The 13,613-nt window shown below is 54.5% G+C and overlaps 1 protein-coding gene across 3 annotated transcripts in view; it reads right to left on the reverse strand.

Annotated features, from left to right (window-relative positions):
- Nucleotides 1–13,613, reverse strand: part of TBCD (tubulin folding cofactor D) — a 195,197-nt gene that overhangs the window by 147,500 nt on the left and 34,084 nt on the right. For all 3 annotated transcript variants that reach the window (XM_055240525.2, XM_063617094.1, XM_063617093.1), the window contains one exon: nt 3,153–3,198. In XM_055240525.2, coding sequence (XP_055096500.1) covers nt 3,153–3,198 — 46 coding nt within the window. The remainder of the gene's footprint in view (nt 1–3,152; nt 3,199–13,613) is intronic.

The raw sequence follows: 13,613 nt of genomic DNA on the forward strand, positions 1-13,613 counted from the left end.
CCTGCAGACCATGGGCACACTGCAGCCACAGAAACCACACAGGCCACGGGCATACTGCAGCCACACAGACCCCACAGGCCACGGGCATACTGCAGCCATGGAGACCCCGCAGGCCATGGGCACATTGCAGCCACGGAGACCACACAGGCCACGGGCATACTGCAGCCACGGAGACCCCGCAGGCCATGGGCACACTGCGGCCACAGAGACCCCACAGGCCACGGGCATACTGCAGCCACGGAGACCCCCACAGGCCATAGGCACACTGCGGCCACGGAGCCCCCACAAGCCACAGACATACTGCAGCCACGGAGACCACGCAGGCCACGGGCATACTGCAACCAGAGACCCCACGGGCCATGGGCACACTGCAGCCACAGAGACCCTGCAGGCCATAGGCATACTGCAGCCATGGAGACCACGCAGGCCACGGGCATGCTGTGGCCGGAAAGAACACACAGGCCACAGGGCACACTGCGGCGACCCCAGAGGCCATAGAGCACACTGCGGCTGGGGAGAACACACAGGCCACGGGGTTCCTGTGGCTTGCTCTGTTTTTCAGGGGGAATCACTCGGTGTCATGCAGTGATGACAATAGCAAGACAGGAGGCTGAGCCAAGGGGAGCCTCAAGGTAGTGCTGGACACAGCATGACAGGGAGAGCCTGCAAGCAGGAGACGCCCGGGTGCTGTGGTGGGGGCAAGCTGAGGCCAGGGGGACAGCATTCCTGCGACAGACAAGGGCTGGGGTGGAAGTGCATGGCGGCTTCAGAGATGGGCTGGAAGTGAAATGGACAAGACTGCAACCAACTGACAAGGGAGAGAAGAAAAGAAGAGAAGCTGAAGACAGAGCTGAGAGTTAGGTGAGGTGATGGAAGACAAGGAGATGGAAGAAGGGGCAGTGGGGCGGGGACAGAGCAGGGGGATGGGGGCTGGAGCTGCAGAGCCCTGCGGGAAGCTCTGCCTTGAGGCTGGGAAATGACAGAAAGTGAACGTTCACCAGTTTTAGGTGGGCGCTGTGACCTCGAGCAGAGGTGCCGTTTAACTCATAATGCTTGCCTATAAAACCAGGTCAACTGAAAGAGCATCTGAGTAACTTCTGAGAAGGCTCCGACAGTGGGCAGGATGAGTGTGGGTGACAAGCACGACAGCCCGAGAGGGAGCAGGTCTGTGTTCACATCACCAAGGACGCTCCTCCCGCCGACGGGGCCTGGCAACGGCTGCTTGCGTTCTCGGGTGTGGCGAGGACGTAATGAGCCCCATCTTCCAGAGACACGTAGGGAAGTGCACACAGGTGAGATGGCAGTGTGTGTCCCTCCTGTGCGGTGCAGGGATGAAACGGGCCGCACACAAAAACTCACACACTCCTGAGAGAGACACGGGGCGTGCGCACCATTCTCTCTTCTTTATACGTTTCAAATTTTCCATAATGAAAAACTTTTTAAAAAAAAGAAAGTTATTCAAATTTGATATTCGGATGGCTTCTTTTTTTTTCATCTTTTTTTTTTTTCACTGGGACTGAGTCTTGCTCTGTCGCCAGGCTAGAGTGCTGTGGCGCGATCTCAGCTTACTGCAACCTCCAACTCCCTGGTTCAAGGGATTCTCCTGCCTCTGCCTCCCGAGTAGCTGGGACTACAGGTGTGCGCCACCATGCCCAGCTAATTTTTGTATTTTTAGTAGAGATGGGGTTTCACTATGTTGGCCAGGCTGGTCTCAATCTCCTGACCTCGTGATCCACCCACCTCGGCCTCCCAACGTGCTGGGATTACAGGCATGAGCCACCGCGCCCAGTCCGGATAGCTTCTAAAACACAAAGGCTCTAAGAAGTTTCTCTTTTTCCAGATGGTAAACCTCTGCGTGGAGAGAAACACTGCCCTTATTTTCAGAAATTGAGGCTCAATCTAAAATTAAGAGAATTGAGCCAGGCGTGGTGGCTCATATCTTTAAGCCCAGCACTTTGGGAGGCCAAGGCAGGGCAGATCACTTGAGCCCAGGAGTTCAAGACCAGCCTGGACAACACAGCAAGACCCCACTGCTAAAAAAATTAGCCAGGCGTGGTAGAGCTTGCCTGTAGTCCCAGCCACTCGGGAGGCTGAGGTGGCAGGATGGCTTGAGCCCAGGAGGTCGAGGCTGCAGTGAGCTGTGTCATGTATTCCAGCCTGGGCGACACAGTAAAACGCAGTCTCAAAAAGAATAAATTAAGAGAATTAGGAAGAAGGCAAAAGAGGTGGTGGCTGTGGCTATCAGAGGAACATGGCTGCTCCTGGGCCCCAAGAAGCCAAGTCCAATCTCAGATCATGACCCAGGCTTTGCCCAGACCTCCCTCACGAGACCCCAGGCAGCAATCCCTCTTTATCAAAGGACTAGGAAAGTGACAAAAAGTCCAGTTATTACGCCTGTAATCCCAGCACTTTGGGAGGCCGAGGCAGGCAGATCACTAGGTCAGGAGTTCAAGACTAGCCTGGCCAACATGGTGAAACCCCATCTCTATTAAAAATACAAAAATTAGGCTGGGCACGGTGGCTCACGCCTGTAATCCCAGCACTTTGGGAGGCCGAGGCAGGCGTATCTCAAGGTCAGGAGATCGAGACCATCCTGGCTAACACGGTGAAACCCCGTCTCTACTAAAAATACAAAAAATTAGCTGGGTGTGGTGGGTGTGGTGGCGGGCACCTGCAGTCCCAGCTACTCAGGAGGCTGAGGCAGGAGAATGGCGTGAACCTGGGAGGTGGAGCTTGCAGTGAGCCGAGATAGTGCCACTGCACTCCAACCTGGACAACAGAGCAAAAATCTATCTCGAAAAAAAAAAAAAAATACAAAAATTAGCTGGGCGTGGTGGTGTGTGCCTGTAGTCCCAGCTACTCGGGAGGCTGAGGCAGGAGAATTGCTTGAACCCAGGAGGCGGAGGCTGCAGTGAGCCAAGATTGTGCCACTGCACTCCAGCCTGAGCAACAGACGGAGACTCAGCCTCAAAAAAAAAAAAAAAAAAAAAGTCCAGTTACTAAAACCCACAACAAAAAAAAAAGAATGATAGTGTCCAAACATACAAATGTACAGTTCCTATATCTATGAATAAAATGTTAAGGAAAGACACTTGATTGTATATGAGCAAACTCACATCACAAAGATACCTTCTCTTAAAATTAAACCTTACCATAGGGCAAACAGTCTTCACGTTTTCCATGTTTAAATATTTGTGCCTAAAAAAAAAAAAAAAAGGTTTTTAATGTTACAAATACAATTACAAGTTTAAAACATAAACACAAATTGTGAAAACAATTCATCACGTCTTTCAGAATTTTAATTCTAAACACTCACCACCTAATAATAAAGAAAACAGTTTCTGTACATGGTAAAGTAATTATATGAGACTAGTGAAATCATCTCCCAAAAGTTCATCTGAAAATAGGGATGCAATGGTAAGTCCACTCCCCTCATGGAGGCTGCAGCCTCTCCACCCCTCCCTCATCAATGGCATCACAAAATGTGCCCGGGTTTAAGTTCAGGGCACTACTAGCCTGGAAAAAGAAGACATCTCAGTAGGTTTTTAAAAATTATCTGGGTATAAATAAATATACAAAGGATTAAAGTTACAGGCCAAACCACCTCACACAAAGACCTCCATCTGCATTCATGCTTCACCAACAAATGAGAAGGGTGACTGGCTCAGCCCGTGTCTCACACACACACCTGGCAGCCTGGTCCCCACGATGCGCGCACACGGACAGCATCCCCTGGAGTTCATCAGACCAAACAGGAATATCAGATTTTCCCTCAAACACTGGTTCTAGCCCTCCTGAATTCTCAACCTGAGGTTTTACTTTCTGCTTTAAAGTCTGGAGGACAAACACGATGATTCACATAAATATCCAAGCCCCATAATCAAAGAATCCTAGAACTGAGCCCTTCTAAGAAAAAGCAAATGAATTTTCTTTCCTTCAGAAAACAGAATTTCACAGTCAAGTGAGAACTGCGTCTGTCTCAGACTACCTGCACCGCACACCGCGCCACCTGTCCTGCTGTCGCCCACCACACGGTAAAACGAAGCAGGTGCCGCCCATCAGGAGATGCTCAGCCAAGGTGAAGAGGCTTTCACTAAATACTGGCGTCTTTTATTTGCATTATGAACCCTGTAAACTGCCTGATCTCTTACTTAAGTGTAGAATAGAAACATCTTCTTAAAAGGAGAAGGAACTTAAACTCTCTCCATGGAGCCTGCTGGGGGGCTCTTCTAAGCGCTGAGTGGAGAAGCAGCGAAGCCACGCAGACCACCAGTCACACCTGTGGAGCAGATCCCACACCTATGAGCAAAACGGGAAGGAGACAGCCAGACAGACCACCAGTCACACCTGTGGAGCAGATCCCACACCTATGAGCAAAACGGGAAGGAGACAGCCAGACAGACCACCAGTCACACCTGTGGAGCAGAGCAGGGTCTCTGCGTTCCCGTTCCTGTCCGTAAAACGGGGCAGTGGCAGCATCCACCTCAGTGAGCCACTCGGAGTAACACATTCACCAAGGTGGTCAGAGACTTAGCCCCTTTCTCTTTAGGGAAATGGATAGTAACACGTTCCCTACACCAAGTGAATGGAGATGATCCTTGTTTGCCCAAAGCGAGTTCTCATTTAACTTTAAGAACTCTTCCCTATCTTTAGTTTGTGTGAAATACAAAATTGAAAGTTAAATTATTTCACACCAATCCAGATGTATCCAATTTATTATGTGTTTTAGCCCTAAGTCATCCGTTTGCAGAGCAAACAGTTGCTGAGCAGAAACCGCAGGGCACAGGCAAGCTCCCCGCAACGGTACGCAGGGTTCGGGGGCGGTCGCAGGGCCAAGCACACACTCAAATTCCCTGGGAGGTGGGCTGACGGCCTGAAGCCCACCAATGTGCAGCGAGAAGCCTGACCGCACCTGGGAGATAAGAAGACAAGAAACTTCACAGAGAAGCTGTCACTGCAGCCGGCTGGCCAGCTCAGTGGCGAACAGAGTTTACCAGACGGACAATCAAGGGTCCCTCACCTCCCCCCACCTTGGTAGGCTTCCAACTGCCACAACCAACAGAGGCAGGCAGGAGCGATGCCAGTGACCCCCAATCCCAGGTCAGAAGCCTGGCAGCCTCTTTCAGGGTCCCTCAAGACACTCCCTCCGGGAAACCAGCTGCCACCCAGGAAGAGCCAGCTTCAGTAGAGGGCCCCCGCTGCACTCAGCCCTTCAGGGCACCTGCCACATGATCTTCTCGGCAGAGGCCAAGGCATCAAAGGGCAGTAACAAACCGCCCCCTGCACCCCACCCTGTGAGGCCACAGAATCGATCCATGCAAGAGTGCGGCTGTCACTGACGCCACCAGCTGTGGAGTACGTTGTTCCACAACAAATAAACCTGGGAGCGGATGAAATCTCATCCTACAGGCAAAGGGCACCACCGTATCACCTGCAGCCACGGCCACGTGACCAGATTCCAACAGCAGCAGGATGGAGAACATGGGGATGAACAGCGAAGTGCTCAACAATGAAGACCGCTACAGAGGCTGCTGGAAAACCCCAGCAGGAAAGGCCAGAGCCTAAACCAGAAGAGCAGCTGTGCAGCTGTGGGCAGAGCAGGACAACGATCTGGAAAATAACCGCTCTCAACAACAGGCTACCGTGTCCCCCGGTCCCTCTCAACAACAGGCTACCGTGTCCCCCGGTCCCTCTCAACAACAGGCTACCGTGTCCCCCGGTCCCTCTCAACAACAGGCTACCGTGTCCCCCGGTCCCTCTCAACAACAGGCTACCGTGTCCCCCGGTCCCTCTCAACAACAGGCTACCGTGTCCCCCGGTCCCTCTCAACAACAGGCTACCGTGTCCCCCGGTCTCTCTCAACAACAGGCTACCGTGTCCCCCGGTCTCTCTCAACAGGCTACCGTGTCCCCCGGTCTCTCTCAACAACAGGCTACCGTGTCCCCCGGTCTCTCTCAGCAACGGGCTAACGTGTCCCCCAGTCTCTGTCAACAACAGGCTACCGTGTCCCCCGGTTTCTCTCGGCAATGGGCTACCGTGTCCCCCGGTCTCTCTCGGCAATGGGCTAACGTGTCCCCCAGTCTCTGTCAACAACGGGCTAACGTGTCCCACGGTCTCTCTCAGAAACAGGCTAACGTGTCCCCCGGTCTCTCTCAACAACGGGCTAACGTGTCCCCCGGTCTCTCTCAACAACAGGCTAACGTGTCCCCCGGTCTCTCTCAACAACGGGCTAACGTGTCCCCCGGTCTCTCTCAACAACGGGCTAACGTGTCCCCCGGTCTCTCTCAACAACGGGCTAACGTGTCCCCCGGTCTCTCTCAACAACGGGCTAACGTGTCCCCCGGTCTCTCTCGGCAACGGGCTAACGTGTCCCCCGGTCTCTCTCAATAACGGGCTAACGTGTCCCCCGGTCTCTCTCAACAACGGGCTAACGTGTCCCCCGGTCTCTCTCAACAACGGGCTAACGTGTCCCCCGGTCTCTCTCAACAACGGGCTAACGTGTCCCACGGTCTCTCTCAACAACGGGCTAACGTGTCCCCCGGTCTCTCTCGGCAACAGGCTACCGTGTCCCCCGGTCTCTCTCAACAATGGGCTAACATGTCCCCCGGTCTCTCTCAACGGGCTAACGTGTCCCCCGGTCTCTCTCGGCAACGGGCTACCGTGTCCCCCGGTCTCTCTCGGCAATGGGCTAACGTGTGCCCCGGTCTCTCTCGCAACGGGCTAACGTGTGCCCCGGTCTCTCTCAACAATGGGCTACCGTGTCCCCCGGTCTCTCTCAACGGGCTACCGTGTGCCCTGGTCTCTCTCAACAATGGGCTAACGTGTGCCCCGGTCTCTCTCGGCAATGGGCTAACATGTCCCCCGGTCTCTCTCAACAACAGGCTAACATGTCCCCCGGTCTCTCTCGGCAATGGGCTACCCTGTCCCCCGGTCTCTCTCAACAATGGGCTAACGTGTGCCCCGGTCTCTCTCGGCAATGGGCTAACGTGTCCCCCGGTCTTACTCGGCAACGGGCTAACACGTCGTCTGGTTTCTCTCACTAAATAAAAAGAATCCAAGACACTGAAATTCCTCGAGTGCCCTCACACATGAACGTTCTTTAGTTACTAAATTCCTACGAAGTGTAGTACAACATTCTTGACAGTAGACTAACATACAAGTGGTGATGACTTCTTGGGAAAGCAAGCATCATCTCTTGTAACTGGCCTGGATGCCCCACACCTGGAAAGGCCCAGCCCAGCTTCCACTGTCCCCAGCTACACACAGGAGACAGCGCCAAGGCCAGGGCCCGCCACCATCTGCAGTAAGGGAGAAACCAGCACCCCATACGTTTACAGGTCGAAGGTTCTTTTTCTCCTCACACTTCTCTCTACCCTGGGGACAGTTTCCAGCTGAATTACACAGGCAGCCTCCTGGGCATTCAGCACACACAGAGAAAAGCCCCAAAAGTTATCGACTTTCCCAGGCATGGGCGCAGGAGGGCAAAAGAGACGATAGGGAAAGAACAAGTCAATGAAGACAGGGCTTTGTTTCCATTTATTTCACTGAAAAGTGAGGCCGTCTTCGCCTGAGAAAGTGTGCAGTGGCCAGTGCTCAGCGTGGCGGCGGGACAGGGAACCTGTCAGCAGGAGGACGCAGCCAGAGAGAGCGCACTCTAGTCATCAACGGTTTCAAGTGCTCATAAGCTAGGCCATAAACTGGGGGGCACAGCCCACTTTCATGGAAGCATAATGGGAACCAAATTAAAACCACCTGCTGAAAAGCATACACTAGACAGAGGCAATTACACCAGGGATTAGAGAAAAACACCACTGCACAGTAAATGAGGAATGACTGCCAGGTCTGTTTTTGTTGTTCTAGAAACCAGCACGGCACAAGGTGCAAACAAAAGGAGTTTCTCAGCAATCATCCTAACCCGCCCCACCTTTCGATGGCTACCCACCCAAGCTGGCTTCTCTGCAACGTGGGAGCCAGCTTCCCCTCCCCGGGGCATGTTCTCCAAGCCCAGTAAATCACAGGCTGTCGAGCTACTCGGGAGCAAGCTCACCCGCTGCCAAGCAGGAGATGCTGGTTTGAGGCTCCCTTAAGGCACTGCCAAATCTAGGCCAAGAAAAGCAACTCCACCCGAGGCCCTGGGAGAAGGGCCCCCACACCACACCAGTTCAGGCTTGGCTCTGGCTGGTAACATGCTTCTGAGAAGCTGTGAGTGCCGGTCGGCACCGAGCTTCCGTGCCCCCACAGGCTCAGCACACGCAGGGCATCCATGCCCCACAGGCTCAGCACGCAGAGGGTATCTGTGCCCCACAGGCTCAGCACACGGAGGGCATCCATGCCCCACAGGCTCAGCACACGGAGGGCATCTGTGCCCCACAGGCTCAGCACACGGAGGGCAGCCATGTTCAAAGCCACTCTTGGGCATGCCACACTGAGGGGCCACAGGACAGGCACAGAAGAGGATCTTTAACACCAAACAACCCTTTCCAGGCTGGAATCCCTTGAGAGCACAGCCCCAGGTCCGTGCATGTGCTGCAGGGAGCCCACCAGGGCCAGGCCTTTCCTGGAGGGCAGTGAAACCCACACCGGGCTGCACCCTGCAGAAGGTGCAAAGGCTTCACAGAGGAACTCTGGTACGCTCGAGGCTCCCTTCAGCACCAGGGCAGGAAACGAGCCTTCCCACCACACTACCACTGGAGCCCAGAAAAATCACAACTTCCAGTGCATCTACTGGCCTGCAAAAACCAAAGCCAGGGACATCTTCAACAGCCCCACCACCACCCCTAGAAAGAGCAGCGGTTGCCCTAGACGGGACGGGAGAGCACTGGAAACAGAAGAGAGCTTGTCCTCAAGGTGGGGCCCAGGGGGCACAGGTGGGGCCAGGCCAGACCACTGCCTCTCCCACGAGCGAGCACAATGCACTCCCCTCAGGACCACCATACATTCACAGGAAAAAAAGCACTGACAGAAGTCAAAATTTTCATTGCTGGATTGGTAAATGACTGATTAGAATCAGAACCCCAGAGTGAAAAAATATACTGTTTCTGACAAAATAAATTTCTAACAAATTATAAAGAATTTTAAGAAAACAAATATCGAAATGAAAACTAATTTCAGGCTGGGTGTAGTGGCTCACGTCTGGAATCCTAGCGCTTTGGGAGGCCAAGGCAGGACGGCTGCTTGAGCCTAAGAGTTCGAGACCAGCCTGGACAATATGGCGAGACCTCATCTCTGCTATAAACACAAAAATTAGCCAGGTGTGGTGGCATTCACCTGTAATCACAGCTACTCAGGAGGCTGAGGTGGGAGGATGACTTGAGCCCGGGAGGTGCAGCTTGCAGTGAGCTGAGATCGTGCGACTGCCACCAAAAAAAAAAAAAAAGGTAATTTCACACAAAAATGCTTCAATAATCGAAGTAATCACATCTAGCTTTTATCTTTCCAGGACGAAGTGTTATTTTTCACCAAACCTTGGACTGTAAGGTAAACACTAATTACCTTCACAGGTGGGGGCCACGCAAGGCCCAGCTCCACACCCCAGCACCAACCTGGCAGCCCCTGACCTCGGTCCATGTCCTCATCTGTAAACCAAGGCAACACAGCTCTCAAAGAGAGTGTGGAAAACACAAAATGATTGCGGCTTCCTACGTCTGTCATTCACAGGCATCATCCTTCACCTCATTTATCAATCTGTTCATGACAGTGTATCGCACTACAGTCCTGCATCGTAGAACATTCTGGTCAATGAGGAACCACATATCGATAGTGGGCCCATAACATGATTTTATATATGTGTGTGTGTGTGTGTGTGTGTGTATGCACGCACACATGTATACACGTGTGTATATACATATAATTTTTTTTTTTTTTTTGGAGACGGAGTCTCGCTCTGTCACCCAGGCTGGAGTGCAGTGGCACAATCTCAGCTCACTGCAACCTCCGCCTCCCAGGTTCAAGCGATTCTCCTGCCTCGGCTTCCTGAGTCGCTGGAACTACAGGCGCCTGCCACTACACCCGGCTAATTTTTGTATTTTTAGTAGAGACGGGGTTTCACCATGTTAGCCAAGATGATCTCGATCTCTTGACCTCGTGATCCGCCCACCTCGGCCTCCCAAAGTGCTGGGATTACAGGCGTGAGCCACCGCGCCCAGCTGATAATATATTTTTGCTGTACCTTCTCTATGCTTAGATGTGCAAACACCACTGTGTTACAGTTCCCTGCAGTATTCAGCACAGTCAGGTGCTGTACAGGTTTGCAGCCTGGGAGCAGCAGGCCACACCACCTAGCCTGGGCATGCAGCAGGCCACACCACCTGGCCTGGGCATGCAGCAGGCCACACCACCTGGCCTGGGCATGCAGCAGGCCACACCACCTGGCCTGGGCATGCAGCAGGCCACACCACCTGGCCTTGGGTGTGCAGCAGGCCACACCATCTATGTTTAAGTGCACGCTACGGTGTTCACACGACGACACTGCCCAACAACGCAGTTCTCAGGACTACCCCCATTGTTAGGGGACGCATGACTGTTTCATGACTCATGTTCTCAGCAGCCCACGTAGTGACCTCACAGCCATAAACAGCCAGCAGCATTTCAGTATTCGAGCTTAAACAACTCCCCCATCACTGAGCCTTCTGGCTGCTATTCCGAGCTCATTCTGCACAGCCCATCTTTGCATGACAGGGACCAATGACTGCGCTCACGTTCAGGTGTGTGTGACCACCTCTGGGGTGTGCCCCCTGCCCAAAGGCAACAGTTCCCACAGAAGAGAGAAGCAGCGAGCCCACGCACCTCCCAAGGCCCAGCAAAAGCTCGCAAGTGAACCACCACAGAGGTAAGATGCTAGAAAAGAGGTTAATGATCCATGGCCGGGCACAGTGGTTCACGTCTGTAATCCCAGCACTTTGGGAGGCCGACGCAGGCAGATCACGAGGTCAGGAGATCGAGACCATCCTGGCTAACACGGTGAAACCCCATCTCTACTAAAATACAAAAAAATTAGCCAGGCATGGCGGTGGGCGCCTGTAGTCCCAGCAACTCAGGAGACTGAGGCAGGAGAATGGCGTGAACCCGGGAGGCGGAGCTTGCAGTGAGCCGAGATCGCACCACTGCATTCCAGCCTGGGCGACAGAGCGAGACTCCGTCTCAAAAAATATAAATAAATAAAAAGATGCAAGAGACGTAATTCCTGCCACAGAAAGCCTGAAAACAAACCCCCCAAAACAGAATTGTATGTAGCTCCCAAGCCACCAAGCAGCCCACGGGCTCAGCGGCGGCAGGAGGGCGACGACGGCAGGAGAGACCATGAAGAGCAGTGGCTTTGCAGGGACCTGAAGGGGCACTGGCCTGGCAAGCGGGGGGCTCAGGCTCCAGCGTCTGAAGTCAGAGAGGGGTCTGGGCTTCTCTGCAGTGCAGGTAGGGGTGGCACAGCTCCGAGCCCAGCAGAAGGAAGATCCACCAACCAAGAGGCGGGTGGAGGTGGTTATCCACCGTGGACACCATGTGGAAGAGAAAAAAGGAGACACACAGAGGTAAGGAAAGAAGAACGGGCAGAGACAAGGACAAGGCTGTGCTGATGCCACATCTCCCCCGGACAGCGCTGCTGACACGTGCTGGGGGCGGCAGGGTGCACAGGGGTCCCACGGGCTGGCCACTGAGCAGCTCTGCCAGGGCAGAAACAAGCGTGAGGATGGAGAGCGTGGCTGAGAGCCGCCTGCCGCCTGCGGAGCCCACAGAGGCCGGCGAGCCAAGCAAAGACACCAGGACACACGGGGGGGATGGGGAGCCCCAGGCGTGGGCCACAGCCTGAGCCCTCCTTCTTCCGAGGCCAAGATGAGGCCACCCTTTACCCAGGCCACAGGCTTCCGAGACCACCCTTTACCTAGGCCACAGGACAGCAGGTGTGCTGCCAGGATCAAGGGCACAGAGGCAGCATGGGACAGAGCCTGGCAGTCTATGAATGGATGGCTCACACCCTCCACCTTCACTGCAGCCGACAGCCACAGGACCTGAGGCAGGAGGGTAGTCGGGGAGCCCAGGGCCTCCAGAGGGAACACTTCACAGAGGGAAACGGCTCCCACCTGGACCAGGCGGCAGAGCGGGACGGACTCAGGATGACGTGAAGCACAGAGCCACGTGCTGGGACAAGGACCCCCGGGGACAGGGTGGCGGCGTAGCCACATGAGAACAGGTGAGTAATGAACCAGGAAAGGAGACACGTCAGAGCCACATCCACACAGGCAGGCGTGAGCGGACAGCGGGAGGGAACACAGCGTCTTGGGGATGAGTCCGGCTCCTGGGCCGTATGCACGGACAGCAGCACAGAAGCTCCCATCTGTTGCTGGGCTCCCGGGTAAACAGGCCGGGAGGGGAAGTGACGGTACAACAGGCGTGACCTGGGACTTGCGGGTTCTGAAGTGTCACACGTGTACCCAACGGGTCCACAGAAGGAGGGCTCGAGAACCGAGGACAGAAATCAGGAAATAAAGGTCAAGGGTGAATCAGAGCTGAGATACCACCAGCCAGGGCCAAAGCCTGAGGGACATCTGCCTTAGAGGGAAGGTGCCTCTAAGGTGACTGCGTGGGCAGTGAGGCATCATGGGCCTGTGAGCCAGGTGAGGGCGGGGCAGGTGAGGGGGTAGGGGCACCCCAACCTGCACAGGGGCCACAGGCCAGGACGACTGGGGCATGGGCCACTGAGACCCAGCTCTGGCCCACTCAGCACCAGCCCCGCCCAGCTCTCTGCCTGTCTGTTCCTCATCTAAGAACTGAGGGGGGTGAAGCTGGTGACCCACCAAGCCCCCTCCCCGTCTAGCACATGACCCCGCGACGGGCTGCCTGTGAGCACACGTCTGCGAGCAGGTCGCGCCACCTCAGCAGGGATGGGCCAGGGCTGATAGGAACTCAAAGGCGTGCGGCTCACCACGCAGGTTTCTGTAAGACTCACAGCACTGTGCCCGCCCCACAGAAAATGCTGAGTGATGGGAAATGAGTGTTAAGAGCTGGCTGCTCCAGGTCTCTCCTCAACGCCACAAGGAAACCGAACCAGTGTGGCTTGGGGCACCTCGTTTCACCCAAGTGCTACAGGAGCATGATCTCCGGAAAGTACCCACATTCAAACTGCTCTTGCCCTATTTTCTCCATCCAAAACCTTGCCCCAAGAGAGCACTACAACTAAAAAGGACCACTGGGTCATCTTCCTCTGGCCACACTGAACCCTAAATGGAACAGTAGGGTGCTGTTCCCCAAATCTGAAGAGAAATCAAAGCCTAAATGAGAAATGTTTTAGATAATCAGCTGTCTTCTTTCATCTTCAAAGACTGACTGTGCTAATTAGCCTCACACCAGCCTCTGCGGTGAGAGGTCTGCTGCTTCCCTCCCAGGTGGGGCGGGCGCTGGTGCTCACCCTGGCCTCGGGTCACAGGAGAGACGGAGTCAGCAAAGGGCCTGGGCACAGCTCACAGCAGCTCAAGCCCTGGTTCCCGGCCCACACACTCTCGGCCACAACCACTCCTACTTGGGGACCTGGCTGCTTTTATTAACTATAAAAAAGCAGAGTGGCTTCAGCACCTCTTTTCACAGGGGCCGGGCGGGAGCTGGGGGTGAAACTGACGATGCCA

Source organism: Symphalangus syndactylus, chromosome 14 (genome assembly GCF_028878055.3).
Source record: "Symphalangus syndactylus isolate Jambi chromosome 14, NHGRI_mSymSyn1-v2.1_pri, whole genome shotgun sequence".
Classification (NCBI taxonomy): Eukaryota; Metazoa; Chordata; class Mammalia; order Primates; family Hylobatidae; genus Symphalangus; species Symphalangus syndactylus.